This window comes from Protopterus annectens, chromosome 6.part0 (genome assembly GCF_019279795.1).
Source record: "Protopterus annectens isolate FY-2018-M chromosome 6.part0, PAN1.0, whole genome shotgun sequence".
NCBI classification, from domain to species: Eukaryota; Metazoa; Chordata; order Ceratodontiformes; family Protopteridae; genus Protopterus; species Protopterus annectens.
In genome coordinates this window covers 1,810,391,044-1,810,411,689 of record NC_056737.1, presented here as the reverse complement: position 1 = coordinate 1,810,411,689, position 20,646 = coordinate 1,810,391,044, and the positions used below count along the sequence as shown (strand labels likewise).

The window sequence follows — 20,646 nt, the reverse complement described above, 5'->3', positions numbered from 1 at the left end:
TGTCCAAAGGCCCTGCAAACAATTGCCCTGAAAATGGGCTCCCCAAGCATAATCCGAGGCATCCGTGGATAGGATCTGAGTGGCAGGAGGCAGACGGAAGGGTTTCCCTTTGTTTAGAGCACATGCCCTGGACCACCAAAGAAATTCCTTTTGAAGGCAAGGAAGGACGGAGATCAGTATGTCTAAACTGTGGCAATGCTGAGACCATACACTTTTTAGGTACCACTGTATTTTCCTCATGTGTAGTCTTGCATATGGTACGAGAAGGATGCAGGAGGCCATGTAACCCAAAGCCTGCAAGAATTTCCTAGCAGATAGTTGAGTTAGAGTTGCCAAAGTTCTGAAAGTTGAAGCCAGCTGCAATTGTTTTTCAGATGTCAGAAATGCCATATGGGTTGTGGTGTTTAGAAGTGCACCCAGAAAAGTTATCTGTTGTGATGGTGTCAAATTTGACTTTTTTATGTTTACAGAGAATCCCAGGAACTTGAGGAGGTTCTGTACAAATTCTAGATGCTGGAGTAAAACATCCTTGCTGTCTGCCTGAATTAGACAATCATCCAGATAAGGGTAAATTTGAATTCCCTTGAGTCTGCAGTAAGCTACTACTGGAGCCAGGCATTTGGTGAAGACCCTGGGTGCAGTAGACAATCCAAAGGGCAGCGCAGAGAGTTGAAAGTGCCTCGATCCGGCCTTGAACCCGAGGTATTTTCTGCGATCCTGCCTGATGGGAATGTGTAAATATGCCTCCTTTAAATCCAAAGTTACCATCCATGCATCTTTGGACAGCATTGGAAGTAGCTGCTGTAGAGTAAGCATCTTGAATTTTGAAATCTCTAGAAAGGTGTTCAAGACAGACAGATCCAGAATGGGTCTCCATGAGTTTTGCTTCCTTGGGACTAGAAAGAGCCTTGAGTAAAAACCTTCTCCCATCTCTGAAAGAGGAACCAGTTCTATGGCATTCATAGCCAAAAGAGCTTCCACCTGGTTTAAGGCCTCCATCCATTGTTTTGGAAGGTCTGGCCATCTGCTTGGCCTTGGCAAGGTATGAAAATGGAATTTGTAACCTCTTAAAACCACATCCAAAACCCACTTGTCTTGGGTTATTTGAGTCCAATTTTGATAAAAAAGCGAGTTTTCCTCTGAGAGGGGCTTCCAGGCAAGAAGTACCTGTAGCCCAACAGAGGGAGTCATTGAGTTTGTTTCCTTTGAGATTGTGACCTGTCCTCTCCTCCCCTAGGGGTGGAAGCAGTCCACTGTCTTGGTCTATAAGCAGCTTGTGTTTGAGGCCTCCCTCTGGAGAGTCTATATCTACCCCTCTGATGCCTGTCTGAAGTGGGAAAGGACCAATTTTTTGAAGGCCAATTCCTGCTAAATCTAGGTGGCTGTACTTGTAAGAAATCTTTAACTGTTTGCATGGATTTCGCCTTATCCTCCATCTTTTTAATCACCTCTTCAGCTTTTGATCCAAATAAAACATTATGCTGAACAGGAGCATCCAATAATTTAGCCTTTACTTGTTCAGGTAAATTTTGTTCCTTTAGCCATGCATGCCTTCTAATGACTGTGCCAGAGGCTGCAGCCCTACAAGAAGCCTCCAAGGCATCAAATCCACAGTGTAAACCATGCTTCCCAACCTGTTCAGTAGCATGCAATAAGTCATGTAATTCCTTATCTGCACAGGCAGAAATGGAAGTAAGCTTTTGTTTCAAGACAGACAAGAGAAATTGCTGGTATTTAAGCATATGAAACTGACAGTTTAAAGCCCTACTGGACAAAGTAGCAGAAGTGTACACCTTTTTGCCCCATCTTTCTAAGGATCGAGAATCCTTTTCAGTAGGAATGGGATTTTTGGCAGAAGCGGCCTTAACTCCCTTAGGACCCTGAGAAATGGTTTCAGGGTCAGCAGAAGGGTTCTTGTATAAAAACTGATGGGAATCAGGAACCCTATAATATCTATCAGGCTTAACAGGAGCAGGAGGAAAAGAGTCAGGGGTTAAGTTAGCCTCCGAAAAGGCATCATCCACAATATCCAAAACAGGAGGAATAGCCAGGGGTCTATGTTGGGGAAGAAGAAAATCCCTCAGTCTTTTCTTGGATTCCGAATACTCCTGTCCTTCCCAGTGGAAATGTTCCCTCATTTCATGCAAAGTTTCCCCAAAAGAGAAATCATCAGGGGGAGAGGCTGAAGGAATGGATTCTTCAGCATCAGAATCCTCATGAGGGAAATAATATTCCTGATCAGAAGAAGAAACTGAGGAAACAGAAGCCTGATCAGAGGAATCATAATAAACATCCTGCCTTGGCCTTTTGTCTGGAGGGGGATATGAACCCCTAATCTTAGTAAGTAAATTCTCCGCCATCTTGAGTAACTGTTTCTGTGACTTGGGAGCCGGTTCAGAAGAGGCCTGTGTTGAAGTTTTTGATTTAGGAGTCTTTGCCTTTGTCTTTGACTTTGCCTTTACTAGTAGCTGAGTAGGCCTGAAAACCCCTTCGGAAGCTGGTACCTGCACAGCGGCTCTGGACCCATCCGAAAGAGCATTGTCCGAAGGTCCTGCAACAGAAATATTTTAAGGCCTGGTTGGCTCCTCATGAGAGTCCGTTTCAGCCATCGGTTCTGAAATGGCCGACGACAGGGGCTGCAAAAGCGCCTCACTGACGACGGCCGAACCTGAAGCTGGCTCCGCTTGTGCGCCATTATCAGATTTGGACCTCAGAGGCCTGTCTTTATCCTTGCGACGTTTGTGAACTCCGGTAGGCGGGACCGTATCTGATGACATTTTGTAGTTAAAGCGCCTACCGAAGTAATGAAAAGCAAAATCGTACCCTCACTTAATTGTACGTTGATTGAATTGAGGTACGTCGTGGTCAGGGCCTAAGCAAGGAATACAGTAAGAATGAAAATCCTTGAGGTATTTGCTTCCCACATGTTATTAACTTTTTCTGACATTGGAGTGGAGCAAGAAAAAAGTTTCCCCAACGGGGTACTTAGCTTTGAGTGGAGAAGAAAGTCTTTGGGCCGAAGTATATCAGAACAATTCATCAGGAGTCCGCCGACTGGCACTTGCGAACTGCTATCACCGCACGGCAAGAAAGACTGGAGAAGATGACGTTGGCTGTCAGCTTTGTACTCCTGGCGCTTTGACGTCAGGGAGCATGGTTGAATAGCCGACGCTGGACCCAGACTTTGGGATTCTGGCCGACCGAGGGCTGCCTGCCAGCAGGGGAGAACCCTACAGTCATGACTGCAACAGTGAAACACGATGAACATCCATAATTTCCTCTCTCCTACAACAATCTCTGTATTACAATGTGAGATCACCGAGTATAACCCCACCATCTACTATGTCTGCCCCAAGGGCTCCTATTCCCACTGGGCTGTGCCTGCTGTACACTTCCCATTGCAGACACTTGGGAGCATTATCACAAGGAGCTCAAACCACCAAAGCTTACTCCTATTGACACAGCGGAGCAAAGACTGTATTCCAACATCTTCCAGCATTACCCAGCTACTCTAACACAGTCTTGCTGTCTTCTAAAGAAACTGCATTTCTAAGGATTGTACATGTGATTTCATCATTCTGGGCAATACCCATGCTTCATAACCAGAGAGGTGGGGATACAGACTGGGTAATGAAATGAGAAAGTACAGTTATGTAAGTAAACTAACCATAGCAGATGCTTAACTGATCAATGCTGTAGTAGCCTAAGTTATCTGGGTTATACCCTGCACAGGCTATAACAGCAGGCCAGCTTCCAAAGCTTCAAGGCATCTACCACAAGCCCAAATCATTAGCCAGTATGAGGTGAGATGACTAAAATTCATGGTTGGGTGCAGAGCTGGGAGGTTAAACCCTGAAAGGACATTGCTAGGGAAAAAAGAACAGACATGCCCATCCATCCTCAATCCCTTTTCTCATTTTTTGCACATGTAGATGATCATCACTGTTGAAGTGACACCCCGACCACATGTACACATGCCCATATCCTAGCATAAAATACTGCAGCAGTGATCATTCAATCATCTACTGTTGGGGTAAGTTTAAACAACTGTATACTATTGTTCATCATTAGGATCACTGCTTTAGTAGCCTAAAGCTATATGGGCAGATTACCATAGCTTAAAAGAACTGAGGTATGGAAGGAGAAGACTCCAGGAGCACCTGGAGAATGGTCCTAGCAAAGTCTACCCCAGACCTGGAAAAGGAATCTAGTTTATAGTGTTTTGTGAAAGTATGCAAAGAGGACCAAGTTACTGCTCCTAGAATACTTCTAGGATCCATCCCTTTCCAAAAAGTCATAATGACATGAAGGCCCTGTGTAGAATGAGCCTTGATCCTGCTTGTAATAGTTTTGTTGTTGTGGGAATAACAGGTAATAGCCTGAGACAGGCACTTGGAAATAGCCTATTTTGATACATGTTGTCATTTATTTACTTTCACAAAAAATTGAATAAATGATGAGACGTTCTGAAAAATTTTTTTCTGTCAAGATAGTGTCCAAGTTGTCTGTGGACATCCAAGGTATGAAGCATACTTTCTCCCCCATCTTTAGAGTCTGGAAAGAAGACAAGGAGCTGGATAGATTGGCTTAATGTAAACTGGGATACCACTTTAGACATGCAAACAGGTAACGTGTAAATGGTTCATCTCCCAGGCCCTACTTACACTTATCAAACGTATCAGAATTCATCAGAGATTTGGGATGTACGGCTAGGCTTAAAAAGGCCCTTGTGGTTGTTAGCCTAGTCAACACCTATGAACCTATAAGGATCAGTTTTTATTCTTGTTTTTTGGATGTGGAACCCAATACCTATTGTTTATTGGACACTAGTCATATTCAGTGTAAAAATACCTTCATACCTCCTTTTCTTCATGAAGTGTGCAACACTTTTCTACAATGTTAAATTTTGCAGTTGAGAATGAATTTTTTAAATTTAAAGAGGCAAATGGTTATAATTTGACCAAAATGGAGAGGAAAGTGCTGCGGGCTTTGAGAGGCTAATATTCAAGCCTGCAGATAAGGGAACAAGCTAGTTTTAATGCATTATTTTCAATATTTACATATGTGTTATAAACATTTAACAGATAAAGAAGTTTATTGTAAAGTAGATCCCTCTGTTTATACTACAGCCTTAAAGAAATATGATTAGTTATTTGGTTTAAGGGTGGGATAGGTTGACAAAAAATAATTATGATGGTTGTACCATGGCATATTTTTATTGTTTGCCAAAGGTGCATAAAGACTTGGTGAACCCCCCTGGTCATCTTATAGTTTCAGCTAGAAACTATTTTCTTCATAAAATAGGCCTTTTTTACACTCATACTAGCTACCAAAAATTAATTTACCATCGTATGTGAAAGATGTTTTTGATTTTTTTAAATAAAATTCAAGACATCCAGTGAACCAAAGATATGTTTTGGGTTACTCTGGATGTCAAGAGTTTACATGCAAGTATAAAGCAATAATTTTGGCATGGAGGATTTAAGATTTTTTGGGGGGGATAAGTCTGGTAGCAGAATATGTTATGGAATTTTTATATGTTTGCTTGAACAACAATTATTTTGAATTTAATGGAAATTTATACCATCAGAAAAAGGGAACGGCAATGGGGGCAGCTTTTGCCCCCATGTATGCCAATCTCTGTATGGACCTGTTTGAAGCAGAATATGTATACAAGTTTTATCAACAATATATTGTGAAATATCATAGATTTGTTGACGACTTGATATTTTTTATATTGGGGGGGGGGGTCAAGATTTAGTGGATGATTTTGTATCCAGATTACAACATAATAGGTTTAATTTACAGTCTGACGGGTTGAAAGTTAGTAAGATAGTTCCATTTTTGGATGTGGTAGTGGATATAAGTAATGGAAGAGATACAAGAACAACAGTGCACAGAAAATTCAAGGATGGAACTCAATATTTACAGGGACAAAGTTGCCATTCTACTCACACCCTGCAGACTTTACCATATGGTGAGTTTTTAAGTATACATAGACTTTGTAACAATGAAATAGATTTTAAAATAGACAGAATTGGAAAGAACATTTAGGATGTTTATTGACAGATTATAATAGGAAAGTTTTACAAGAGTGTTGGGACATGTTCTCAGGGGGACAAATAGATGGTTATCAAAATAATAAGTCATAAAAAATAATATGAAAATTACATGGAGGGAGACAAAATAGGATGTACTTCGTTAATACATATAATGTCTTTAGTTTGAAGTTAGTTGAATTAGTTAAATTTTATTGGGGTTATTTGATATCCTTGAGAGATTTTTCTGAATGGGTAGGTCAAGCCCCTATGGTCTCTTATAAAAGGGGAAGTAGTATTAAAGGTCTGAGTAAAAAAAACAAGGAATAGCTCTGAATCCAGATCTATTTTTTCCTATGGAAGAAAAGTTCTTTGTACTGAGATGTCCAGCAAACACCCTGGAAAAAGAATCCTTTGAGAAGATGTGAGGAAAGAATTCTGAATGTTCTCTTGGAGTCCCAACCTGTGTAGGAGATCCCCAGCTCTTGGAATTCCAACCTGTGTAGGATCCCCAATCCAAGATAGAGCTTCCTGATACTTTCAAAAAGACTCTGCAAAGATACACAAGTCATCTAAATAAGGAAAATGTGGATAACCTGTACTCTTCAGTGAGTTATGTCAGGAGTTAGACACTGTGAAAACTCTTGAAGGAGTGAAAAGCCCACAGGGTAAAGCAGAGAACTGATAATGTAAGCAAGATGCAAAAAGCCTAAAGTGTCTGAAATATGTACGACTAGGAATGTGATGATACACATCTTTTAAATTTAAGGTCACTAAGAAACTCAAGAAAGGAAGAAGGGTTAACCAGTTGTGAGGTGAAATAATTTGAACGTGGACATTATCACAAACTGGTTGAGTAAAAAATGATCCAGAACTGGTCTCCAAAAATTTTCCTAATTTAACACCAGAAACATTTTGGAATAAAATCCTTCTCCTAACACAAGAGATGGAACAGCTTCTATTACCCCCTTAAAGAGAATATGTATGCTATAAGACAGAGTAAAGAGAAGTGTTTGGTTTGCCGGATGAGGAGAAACGCCATGGAAAGGAGGGATATCTTCCCATTGCCATCCGTAGCAGAGTTGGATCACATTCAGGACCCATTTGTCTGAAAATCTGCTGCCAAAGAGAAAAAAATGTAGATTCAGACTTTACATGAGGATTAAGAGCATTGCTAGGGTTGGAGGGGGGGCAAGGTTCCTCATATAGTCATTCTGACTTATTTGACTGTCCTTTGTGTTCTGGGTTACTAGCTTTTTTTTTTTTTTTTTTTTTTTAAATTGTCATTGTTTTTTAAATGTGTTTACCAGCATTTTGCTGGGACTGTTTGTTTAGTTTTATACCAAAGGTAGACAAGGAAGCAAAGAATCTCCTGGGAAGGAGGGCTGAAACATCTCAGAGACCCCATGAGTCAGTCCTCCATTCTCAACACAGTTTTTGATAACTTCTGTAGCAGAACATCTAAAAACTAAATCTCTGTCCCAGTGAGAATTCAAACTTTTTTTACTGACATCCTCTGAGAAGTTCTGAGAATGCAGCCAGTAAAACCTCTTTAAAATAGATCAAGTAGCAGCAGCCCTGGAGGTAGTATTCACAGTCACACATTTTAAACAATGAGAAGTGACTTGTGACACAAAACAAACTAAACTAAATGAAGCAGATTTCTTCACACAAGAAACTGATGCCAAAACATTCCTCATACTTTCACAATTACCCATGACATATTTCAACATACAAGCATATACCCCCCCCCCAAAAAAAAATATCAAAAGCCTTCTTATCCTTATCAGAAGGAGAGGATTTAGAATTAAGTGTTGAGCAGCAGCTGGATTCACTAAAGCTATAGCTTATGGGGCAGGTCTGGGATCGGTGTATAGAAACTTGAAAGAATAAGGAACTTTTGCTTTTTTTAGGGTTAGTGTACTGATTGTCAGGGAAATTACAAGCTGTATATATTTAAAAAAATAAAAAAAAGGATCCTTTAAAGCTAACAAGACTGAAGGGAGAGGTAAAGGTTCTGGAAAATCCAGCTGCTCACTGAAAACATTGATTTGTGCTGGAAATAGTCTCCGAGACAGAAAACCCCTCAGGAAAAATCAGATACCACACTCTCTGCACAATCTGACTTATAAAACTGAGGAGAAAAAAAAAATGCATCTTTCCCTTTACATCTCCACAAAAGTTCAATTTCCTGAACCTCTTCAGAGGAAAAGGAATCTTTCTTTTACCAGGAAAAATTTACCCATGAACCTATGGATGGGAAATGGGAAATTCACCCCGGGGATCACTTCTGTGGCTCTGCTCGACAGGGGCACAGGAAAATAATTTTCTTGGGTGGCGAGAGCCAGGTTACATTTTTTGGCTAGGCTTGTATGGACCCTAGGGCCGATAGCCTAGTACCTACCCATGAACCATGAACCTATAAGAAGGATCAACGACCTGCATAAGAACCTGAGATAAGCCTAAGAAATTACTCCTCTCCACAGTAACCGATACAGGAGAAGACAGATGTTTGGTTTTCTGTCTCATTTCAAAATGAATTTCTGAAGCATACCCAGTACAAAGAGCAACAACTTCCCCAGGGGTGGGCACAAAATTCTGGCTAAGCAGGGGTGCATTTCCTGCCATTTTACCAAGACCAAAATGACTGGTTCTCCCTTGCCCAATAAGGGGACCGCAATAGTCCCAGAGAACATGTCTAACCCCCTTGTCCTTGTTGGTTGTATAGATTACGCCAGAGGGATCCAAAAAGAAAAAAATCAGTGGTCTGACGAGCCAGTTTTGGCAACAGCAAAATTACCAACCTGTGTCAGATCCAAATAACCAGCCTGCAGTGGTAGCAAAGGATGCTTAACTTTTTTTTTCCCTTTTTGTGGCTGGGATAATATCTAACTGAGGGACCAGTACGCTGTTCAATGGTCAAGCTGAAAATGGTGCTTGAACAGTGGCAATAGTCAGTAAAACAGGAAAGTAACAAAAAAGTAACTTTTTTCTTGGAAAAAAGTAAAAAGCACATTGAACACTTTCCCCCAAAAAGTGAAAACAGTTTCTTCACAGAAAAAGTAGTGTTAAACAACTTTTTACTAGAAGAGTAAAAGAGCTCTCCCTTTTAAAAGTACACAAGTCACAAGACTGTCAACAAAGAAAACTTTTTTCGAGCTTAAAAGTACTTATTTTTCAGACCAAGCAAGTTTTCTGCAGGAAACAAGTAAAGTGGTAGGTTTTTTACTAGAAGGAACTTATCTGCCCAGCAACGGAACAGCATTAGCCAAGAAGCGTTCTTCTCAGCAGCATGATAGCTCTGAAGGGCTTGGTACCCATAACTGACTTAGCTCACCTCAAGCAGACTAATAGTTTGGGTGAGTGGCAGGTAAAGTTTTGGAAACCAGACGAATATTCTAGCTTATGCAGGATATAACCCACATAGCTTGACTATTATAGCTGTGATCATAATGGCAAACACCTTCATCCTATGAGTTGCTCTTCCCTTCCCCACTACATTACAGTATAATGTGGTCCTTACCTTTGCACTACATTCAGGTGTAATATCTACAGTACCACTACTACTCCACGTATTTGTTGGTCATCCTAATCATTTTCTGTATGTTTACTTTTTGTCAAGTCCCCAAGAAATTTAAAACTACTCTACCTGATGTAGCTGCTCCCATGTCAGCTGGGGACATTCTTTTCCAGAAGAAGCCATGACATCTGATTTGAAGGTGCTGATTTTCACATCAACTCTTTCATACTCGGTAGGGAATTGATAAATGTATGCTGGAGATCATAATCACTGGAGGCTAAGATGGCAAAATCATGTGCAAACAACAAACATGCAACCTTCACATCTTCAAACAATACTCTCCAGATTTTGGTTGCTTCTTGATAGTTTGTCCATAAAAATCAGAAAAAGGAAGGAAGACCAGATGCATATTTGTTAGAATCATATGTCCACCATGACCATAATCATCTTAATGTTTAAAACACATATGGATCTCTCATTTCTCATATAGAGAGAGAGAAAAGAGTGCCCAGCAATGGCCCTTGGACCCATACTACTGAGCACTTCCAAGAAGACATTCCAGTCAGTGTAAAAGCTTGTGTACCTTCTCCAAATCCTAAAATTACATCCAGAGAGTAAAGGTGAACTCCCAAGCCGCCTCCAATATTCCTGCAAAGACAAGGAGTTGATCCACTGTCAGCACATAATCCTAATGGGTCCACCAGGGCCAGATGCACAACGATTGGACAGTGTCATTTCAAGCATCTTGACATAACCTTTCTCAGGAGAGCAAAGGTTAGTGATCTCTCTACAACTGGGACACATCTTCCTGTCCTCATTTCTAAAAGAGGAGACCATTTCTTTGTTATAAATGCTCCAGGGTTGGGTAACTGTTCTATAAAAAATGCATTTACTTAGACATGACGTTTGTGTGTGCAACAACTAGCTCGTCACCTTAAAATACATCTATATGTGGAACAGATTTTCTTTCCAGGTATTCTATGTAAATGGGCCTCATCCAGTGGGTTAATGTGCAAAGACATTAATTAGTAAAATATCCAAACAAAATAAATAGAAATAATTGCTGTATTGTTCCTTATGCTCGAATATATTGCCACTTAGGATACTGTAAGTACTTCCAGACTGCAGTACTTGCCTTTATGGCTTCCTAGCTCGGTTAAGCTCTAGTAAATCAAGAGTGTCTGTGTACAGAAACTGGTTTATGCATGTTGGGTAGATGTAAGTTTGGGTCAATTAATACTACCTATTGAGCAGTTACAGGAACAGCAACAAAGACATTATGGGCCAGATCACATATCTGGCATGAAGAAGATAAAAGGCCGGATTCATGAGGTTACCACAAAGTGTACACTTTTTGTATACTTTCTGAATTCAAGAACAACCCTACCATAATGCTTGCACTGTCTATTCACTCAGAAAGGTTACAAAAAGTCTTGTGGTAACCTTTATGAAGCCAGTCTAAAATTACTTGCGGTAACCTTTATGAAGCCATTCTAAAATTACTTGCAATACTGATTTGTTTTATCACTGTTTATTAAAATTCTGTATCACTGACCTGTAGAAATTGCAGTCTCCGTGTAATCTGCGTTATCATACTTTCGGATTCTGGCGTCTCAGTTAGCTAAAAATAAACAAACGTTACCAGGAATTAGCATACACGTGTTTGTCACTTGTAAGTGTTTTGCTACACATTCTTGTCATGCATACATTTTTAATCATAAGCAGTCCCTCTGAACAGACTGCACCTTCAAACTCATTTGAACATTTAGCAGCCTTTTTACCCCATACTCTAGACTGCAGCATGGAAAAAGCTGCCCATGAAATGGTAAGTCATTTAGGTTGATATGAAAGGACAGCTATTAATAATAGTACAAGCCAGGTGATTTATATACATTTCTAAAATGTTAAAATGTGTTAACTACCTATATTTAGTAGCTGTTTAGTACTCAAGGGGTGAATTAAAAGATAAAGTCGTGGAATCTTTTGATTCAAGACAAAGGAATGAATCTAGTAACTCAAATACTCGGAAACAAAATGTATGCATTATCTTACATTTTTCCCATTAGTGCTGCTGAAAAAAAAAAAAAAAAAAAAAAAAAAAGAAAAGCCGGATCTATGTTCAAATCATCGAATGAGAAATCCATTGAACCTCTCAGTTCATCAAACTTAAAAACTGAATGATCACTTCAGCAAATGATCAATCATCGAATATTTTACCCAGGGAACAGAGCTGGTTGGCCATCATTAGGAAATGTGTCATCTTCCCCACTGAAGCATGATCTCGGAGTTGGTATATATATATATATATATATATGGGGGGGGGGGGTGCAGTCTGCTACCCAGGCGAGTTTGATAAACTGCAGTGTGCGTTTCAATATGCATGTTAGTCCACTGTCTGTTTTCCTTGGGTAAAATATTTGATGATTGAACATTCACTGAAGAAAGTGGAATGCAGTGCAGTCAGCTGAAAGCTCTCTTGACCAGAGATGTGCTAATACTTGACCTGATAATCTCCAGGAGTTTCTAGACTAGAAACATGAATATATGGACAAGTTGATGAGTAACTGGGAAAAGGAACTCAACTACAAAGAGTAGGTCCTGATTTTTTCTCTAAATTTTGCTCAGTCCCTCCTAAAACTGTTGATTTGGGGGAGAAAAGTATTTAGATTTATAGATTTATTTACTTAAGAAAATCCAAGTCAATTCACTTTTTCTTGTTCTGGCATTTTTCAAGTTAACAGTATTTATATTATAAAAAGCGTCTCTGATTTGGGGTACTTGCCTTCATTCTGGTGGTAAGAAATTGCAAGCTATGATTGAGGTATGCGACTCACTGCATTATCAGGGTATCAAGGTAAAAATATGGTTTTAGAACTGAAGAGGATACCCCAACTTGCCCTCTTGGGCAACAGTGGAATGATGTTGATGTGTGAAGCATATTTTAGACGCTTGCATTTTATATTTTAAACATAGCATGATAATTGTGGGAGGCATTTTGTTGACAGACTAAATGGCAATGATTAAGGTCCTCACCTCAAAAGCACAAGGTGCAACGTTCAATCCTGACTTCTGACCAATGCGTGTTTGGAGTTTGCATGTTTTCCCTGTGTGCCTCTGGGGTTCATCCAATCTCTGAAAAACATTGAGTGTTTCCATGGCAAACTCACATAAGAATGGAGCTGTGGGCAGCAGCACAGACTCTACATGGTGCCCTATAGGTGGAAGGGTCGAACAGACTAACTACTTTAGGCATGTACTGTGGTGTGCGGTATCCTCAAAGATAGGAGAACATGGATCACAGATTGCATGCCGTGGCAGGGCTAGACACTCGCTGGTGCAATGTATGGCTCCAAGTGATTCAGTCATGTTGACTAACATCACCAAAAAAATGGGGCATAGGTATTTGCCTGGGGTCTACTTTTACCCATCGAAATTACGTTTCAATGAAATGTAATAACACAAGCTGTTTTTCGCGAAAGTGCACTTTTACAGAAATGCACTTTTGCAAAAAAAAAAAACCAACTTAACCGGAAAAAAAAAAAAAAAAGAACCAAATAAACAACACCAACCATATATATGCAGGGGACAAGCCCCACTCACCCCCATGTGGGCGGCTGTACCCCCCACTCCTTTTATATTCTCACTCTGAGATCGCACTACAGTGGGGATAAGGGAATATTCCCTTATCCCCGCTGTACTGCAATCTAAGCAACAGCCCCCTTGCTGTTCGCTTAGTTGCCTTGTTGCGAAAGTGCATTTTGGCAAGAAATGCACTTTTGCGAAACAGAGCTCACCAAATTACATTTCAGTAAAATGCAATTTCATTGGGTCGAGGTAGACCCATTTGCCTGAGATAAGTAGGTTGAGAACCCAGCCAATGACCTATACCAGACACCCATGCTAATGGTGGGAGGGGTGTATGTGCCCCTACTGACCAATCTGTGCCTGCCATAAAGCCCAGCAACTCTTGTCAATAAGCAACTAACCGACCAGTGTCCAGTTGCCCAGCTTGGGTTTTCTGGGATGGCTCTGTTGAGAGAAATTAGTAGCAGCAGCCCCCTTTTTTCTATTTTCTACAGGAGGTTGGGGTATCATATTAACTGTTGCCATCTCTCCCTATACACTGGCACACTCCTGCCTTCATCAACACTTATGCCTGACTATCACTGATATTCTTTCACACAATCCATCCACCTCTTTGCTGGACATCCTTATTTCCACTTACCTTCTCCCGGTCTGTCACAAATCTTCTTCACCAGCTTGTCTTCTGCTTGTGTCTGAACCACTATAATCTGTTCTCTCTGATATTTTCTGTAATTGAAGCTACTTTAGCTTCTGCTCTTATGTTCTCGTTTCTTCATCTGTCTCACAGTGTGCATCTTTCCACCTTTCTCAAGCACTTAATTTCCATCACCTCTAGCGTCTTCATCTGCTATGCCTTTCCTGCCCAGGTTTCTGTACCTTACAGTAGTATTGGTTACACCACTGTCTTGCACACCTTACTTTTCAGCTTCTATGTGCCGCATCCTCTCTCCAGCAGTTACAGTTAATAACCCAAGAAGCATTCTCAGAAGTAGAAAAATGGTTATCTGACTCGCAACTCATTTTCAATCCAAACAAGACAAAACTTATGCTATTTTCCCAGGAAAACCAACAAACCCTCCACCTCCTTTCTCCATATCATCTGCTAACCTCACCCCATACTAATCTCTTAGGTGTCACTATCGTCTGTTCCCTCAACTTTGACCTACATATAGCCCACACCATCAAAAAAGTTAATAAAAAACTTGGTAGTCTATATAGACATAAACCCTACCTAATAAGCAGCACTAAAGCTACCCTCAGAACTACTCATCTATTCTCATAGGTTAATAGGCAGGTACTAGGCTATCTGCCCAAAGGCATTTATTAAGCCTAGCCAGAATAGGTTCATAGGTATGTACTAGGCTATCTGCCCGAGGGCATTTATAAGCCTAGCCAGAGTGTATCGGCTTTCGCAGCCCCATTGATTAACTGATCCTCTGTCAAGCAGAGCCAATGAAGTGATCCCAGGGGTGTATTTTCTGTTACCCATCCACTCAAGGTTTCTCTTGAAGAGTGTTAGTGAGGGGCTCTGCCTGATGTAATTTGGAATTTTGCTCCAAAGCATGGGGAGTCTCTGTGACAGGAATCTATCCCCACAACATGTTCTATTTATTGTTGTGGCGAGGTTTAGCTCACTAAAGCTCGTGGCGCGCAGTGACTTGGATTTCTTTAGGTGGAGCATGTCCATCAATTCTGAGTTGGACATGGCTTTGTAAGTCAGTCAGAGATCACCTCTGAGTAAGCAATATGCCACTGAGTACAGCCGGAGTTTGTTCAGTCGGGCTGCAAAGGACATATCTTTGAGACCAGTAATCCTCTTGGTGAGGTACTTTTCTGGTCTTTCCAGCTGTTGGAAGTGTCTTGTGAGGTACATCCCAAATGGGGCATTGTACTCTAGGATGGGTCTAATGAGTGATGAGTAGAGGGGCACTATAACCTCTTTATTTCTAGAAAATAACTGGAACAACAAACTCTCCAAAACGAAAAAAACAACACAGGTGGAAGACTAAAAGCGTTTCACATTAAACTTTTTTGGAGTTATTCTAGCCAGATAGGAGCCTGTGTTGTTTTTTTCTCTATTTCTAGATGCGAACCCTTTAGTAATTAGATGGGCCACATAGAAGGATTTCCTAACTACTTTGGCAATATGATTGTCAAAGGAGAGATTACTATCTACCTGGGTCCCCAGATCTCTTATTACCTCTTCTGTATTAAGGGGGCTGCCACCTATGTGGTAATTCATGGGTGTTTTGTTTTTCCCAAACGGGATGACTATGCATTTTTTGGCATTTAGCTTGAGGCCATGACTTTGACAACAGGTGTCTGTCTCAGTAAGGCCCTTTTGGAGGATGTCCGTGTCAGCTGGAGAGTCGATTATGGCTCCCAGTTTGCAGTCATCGGTGAACTTGGTTAGCCATAGTCCTCCTGTGTTTGCCTGTACTTCTGAGAAGTATATGCCGAACAGTAGGGGTCCCAGGACCGAGCCTTGCGGGACACCACCTGGGACTGGTTTAGAGTAGGACCTGGAGACCGCTATTCTTACCGAGTGAGTTCTGTCTGTAAACAAGTTGGCAACCCATCTCATGATGTAGGGGTTGATATATTCAGGCTGGTGAGTTTTTCTGTAAGACAGAAAGTGCATGTAAAGTGTTAAACTAAGCCAAAAAACAAACGGCAACCTCGGAAAGACCAATGAGAGTACAAATTCACTTGATTCTACCAAGCGGAATGCATTTATTGATGAAAATACAACAAAATGTAAAATAAAACTGGATGTTAAGTGCTTTCACTCATAAAGCAGAGCTTCTTCAGAACATCCTTCACAAGTACAAATCATTATTTAAATACTAAAATTGGCGCCAAAAATAGTGCTCCATACCTCCTTCCTTAAAGAAATACCACAACATTACATACACATTACTAGTAATTGTACATATAACAACCTGATAATATATAATTAAAGACTATATCAATAACTTATCTGAAAATAAATGGATGTGTGTTAAAATAATAATATTAATGAAATGCAGTGTACATGTGCTAAAAGATCCAATGGCTTAATGTAAACCATAACAATCAATTCTAAAATAGATTCAAACCTATTATTTTTATATGTTATTATTTATAAAAGAATTTGGGAACAAAATTCTTAAAAAAAAATTCTTAAAAAATACTTAAAAAATAATTGATTGATTGTTTGACATTTCAATATTGATGTATAAATGTATAAATAAATATATGAATATAAATATAAATATATAAATATAAATAGGTATGTATGTTTGAAAAACAATAAATTGATTCCTATTATCTAATGTCCCATTCGAGAATGGGTTTGCAAGAAATAAATTCATTTATACCTGGGGGGTTTGCTGCGTTAAGGTAGAGCTGCCACCAAACTTCCTTGAAACTTAATTTCTTTGCATCCCCACCTTTGGGATTGTTGTAAATTATGTCCAAAATTCCAAATTTAAACTTGTGATCAGTCCCCATCTTCTCCACATGCCTATATAATGCATTATTGCCATCTTTTCAGGATATACTGTAAATGTGGTCATAAATTCTCTTCTTAAAGTTTCTTTCAGTTTTTCCCACATAATAGCTGGGGCATGCATCACATATGGCAATGTATATAACCATTCTGGTATTACAATTTCCTTCTTTCAACTTTAAAATTGTACTGAAATTGTTGAAAATGCTTAATTTGTGTGCCTCAAAAATATGTTTACATTGATTGCACTTGCCACACTTCCTTGTACCCTTTGACATGTGGTTCTTCCTTTGGTTCTTAGAATACCCCTGATCATAGTTATTATATTCAAGGAGTTTCTTAATATTGTCTCCCATTTTGTATACCACCCCTGGTCTGTTTCCCACCACTTTTCCTATATTGGGTTCGGAATCTACTACAAACCAAAATCTATTTATGATTTCCATAATTTTATCTGACATTGGGTTATATGTTAAAATAAATGATTTTTGATGTGTGCTACAGTCATTTCTCGAAACAATGGGATTGGATTCCTTCATACTGAACAAGCCAGATCCTAATAGGGGTTTGCATTTCAAACCCCATTCACTTAACACATATTTTCCTATATTATCCAACATGGACAACGGGTAGTTCTTATCCCTGAACAGTTTTGCAATAAATTTAATTTCTTCCTGCATGACCTGTGAATTAGAGGTCATGCGGGCAGCACGAATGCATTGTCCCTTGAAAATATTCTGTTTCAATTTGGTAGGATGAAAACCAAATAGTTGTTGGAAAATGTCTTTTTCCTATGTATTCTGGATTGTAGGTTGTCATTGTGCACATATATGTAAGTGTCCAAATAAGCCAATCCCTCATTGCTCGTACTGTATGTAAATTTCAAAACATACTACTCTTGTTGAGAAATTCAATTAAGGTGTCCAATTCAGCATTTGAACCCCCCCATAAAATATAGATGTCATCCAAGAATCTTGAGTAGTGAAGGATTTTGCTGAAATGCATGCTGGGGAATAAATGTGATTCCTCCCAATCAACCATAACCAAATTGGCGAATATGGGAGCACAAGCTGCTCTCATTGCTACACCTCTCGTCTGTTTGAAGTGTTCTCCTTCGAAGTATATAAAATTGTTGTCCAGAACCATAGTCATAAACTCCATTATGAGACAGGTCTCATCCCATGTCAAGCTTGCATACTTGTTTATACTGTTACAAAATGCTTCCAATCCTTCATTCTTGGGAATGCTAGAGAACAAATCAATCACATCAATAGTGACAAAGAGATGTTCTTTCTTCCATTTATTTACGGGATATTTGCTTAAGAATTCCCAAGAGTCTTTCACCATGTGGGGGATGTTGTTGTATACTAACTTGAGTTTGATGTCTATGTATTTCCCTATATAACATGTTTTAGAATATTTTCCTGACACAATGGGTCGAAATGGGGGGAGGGGTCAGAAGTGCTCTTATGTATTTTGGGTATCCCTATAAAACTAGCCAAAGATGGAAACTTGACTTTGAGATGATCATATACTGTGTTGGATATTCTTCCATCTATCAGAAATTCTTCTAAAAAGGAATCAATTCTTCGATGAAAAATGTTCACTTCATTGATTGAAATGGACTCATAATTCCCTGAATCATGAAGTATGTCGTACATCTTCATAATGTATTGTAATTTGTCGTATATGACCACCCCACCCCCCTTTGTCGGGCTTCATAACTCTGACCTTAGAATTAATCTTTAGAGCATCCAATATACCTCTCTCCTGGTCAGTTAAATTATTGTCGACCTCATAGGTCATTCTATTGTGGTATAAGGAATACATTTCTTTCGCCCCAATCTTCTCGTAAACATCTACTCTTGGATGGTAAGGAGGTATAAAAGAACTTTTTCTTTTAAAATCACCATCCTTCGTCCGACTGTCATCTCCTTTTTGGTTAACATGACTGTTTGACACTGATTTATTGTTAAAAAATATACTTAAATTAATTTTCCTTGTGAACTTTTTCAGCTCAGGTATAAATGAATTTATTTCTTGCAAACCCATTCTCGAATGGGACATTAGATAATAGGAATCGATTTATTGGTTTTCAAACATACATACCTATTTATATTTATATATTTATATATTTTTATTCATATATTTATTTATACATTTATATATCAATATTGAAATGTCAAACAATCAATCAATCAATTATTTTTTAAGTATTTAAGTATTTTTTTTTTAAGAATTTTGTTCCCAAATTCTTTTATAAATAATAACATATAAAAATAATAGGTTTGAATGCATTTTAGAATTGATTGTTATGGTTTACATTAAGTCATTGGATCTTTTAGCACATGTACACTGCATTTCATTAATATTATTATTTTAACACACATTCATTTATTTTCAGATAAGTTATTGATATAGTCTTTAATTATATATTATCAGGTTGTTATATGTACAATTACTAGTAATGTGTATGTAATGTTGTAGTATTTCTTTAAGGAAGGAGGTATGGAGCACTATTTTTTGGTGCCAATTTTAGTATTTAAATAATGATTTGTACTTGTGAAGGATGTTCTGAAGAAGCTCTGTTTTATGAGTGAAAGCGCTTAACATCCAATTTGTATTTTACATTTTGTTGTATTTTCGTCAATAAATGCATTCCGCTTGGTAGAATCAAGTGAATTTGTACGCTCATTGGTCTTTCCGAGGTTGCCGTTTGTTTTTTGGCTTTTTCTGTAAGACTCGAGTGGGGAATGGTGTCAAAAGCCTTGGTGATGTCAAGGTAGGCTGTGTGAACCACCTTTCCTTCATCTATAGACTTGGTGACTGTCTCGAAGAAGTCAACCAGGTTTAGTAAGCATGATCTGCCCTCAACAAAGCCAAACTGGGTTGGGTCAAGTGTTTGGAGGTTCCCAATGTCTTTGTTAATGAGTTCCATGATGATGCACTCCATAGCCTTGCAGACCAGGCAAGTCAGGCTTATGGGCCTATAGTTACCAGGGTCAGTTGTGGCCCCTCCTTTGTGGAGGAGAATAACCGTTGCTGTGCACCATTCTATGGGCACGTAGCCTGTGGAGAGGCTGAGGTTGAACAGCGTGTTTAGGTGGGGGGTTAGTCCGTTCTGTACTTCGTGCAAGACACAGCCTGGGACACCATCTGGTCCCATTGACTTTGTGTGTTTGAGTTTTGAAAGGGCTGTTTTCATCTGTGCTTCTGTGATTTTTGGGACACTACACCTTTCCGCTATTGTTGTGGGCCCTTTTGGAGGTGAGAGGGGGGGTGAAGTTTGCACTGAATCTATCTGCCAGGATGTTGGCAATATCAGTAGATTCAGTATATTTTGTGCTATTTTGCACTAGTTCAGTGCATATCTGCGAGTTGCCACTTAGATTCTTAACATAGCTAAAGAAGGCTTTGTTGTTATCTTTTGAATCCTTGGCTATTTTTCTTTCAAAGTTGGCCTTGGATGATTTCATGAGTGATCTCAGTTTCTTACTGATACTAATCAGGGATGCCTTTCCTTCTTGGGATTTGCTTTTTTTCTGAACTAGTTTCCTCCTTCTATTGTATAGCCTGTTTATTGCAGGGATCCACCAAACTGGTTTCCTTCTCTTAGAGGAGTGAGTCTTTGTTTTGCTAGGGATGGCATGATCCATGCATCCTTGTAGGTGCTCAGAGTGCATTTGTAAATGTTTCTGCATCTTGGGCAGCATTATCCTTTAGCGCGGGGGCTGTGAAACTTACCACCTCTGTCTTAAGTAAGGTGAAGTTTGCTTTATTAAAGTGTTTTACTGTGGTTTCCTTAGTTGGGGTGGTGGTGGGGTCTGGACATCCAGAGTGATTAGTTTATGGTCTGATCTAACCAGTGACGGGTTGGCCTCTGGTGTGGAACACCTGTCATCCATGTTGGTGATGACCAGATCCAATATGTTTTCACCTCTGGCAGGGGAGTTTACCAGCTGATCCAGGGCATTTGAGTTGTTGAATTCCAGGAAGTGTTGGGCCTGGGAATT

The 20,646-nt window shown here is 39.5% G+C and overlaps 1 protein-coding gene across 1 annotated transcript in view; it reads right to left on the bottom strand.

The window, feature by feature from the left end:
* SNX31 (sorting nexin 31) overlaps window positions 1-20,646 on the bottom strand; it is a 553,376-nt gene that overhangs the window by 79,826 nt on the left and 452,904 nt on the right. Inside the window, exon 11 of the mRNA XM_044073704.1 lies at window positions 11,114-11,179. Coding sequence (XP_043929639.1) covers window positions 11,114-11,179 — 66 coding nt within the window. The remainder of the gene's footprint in view (window positions 1-11,113; window positions 11,180-20,646) is intronic.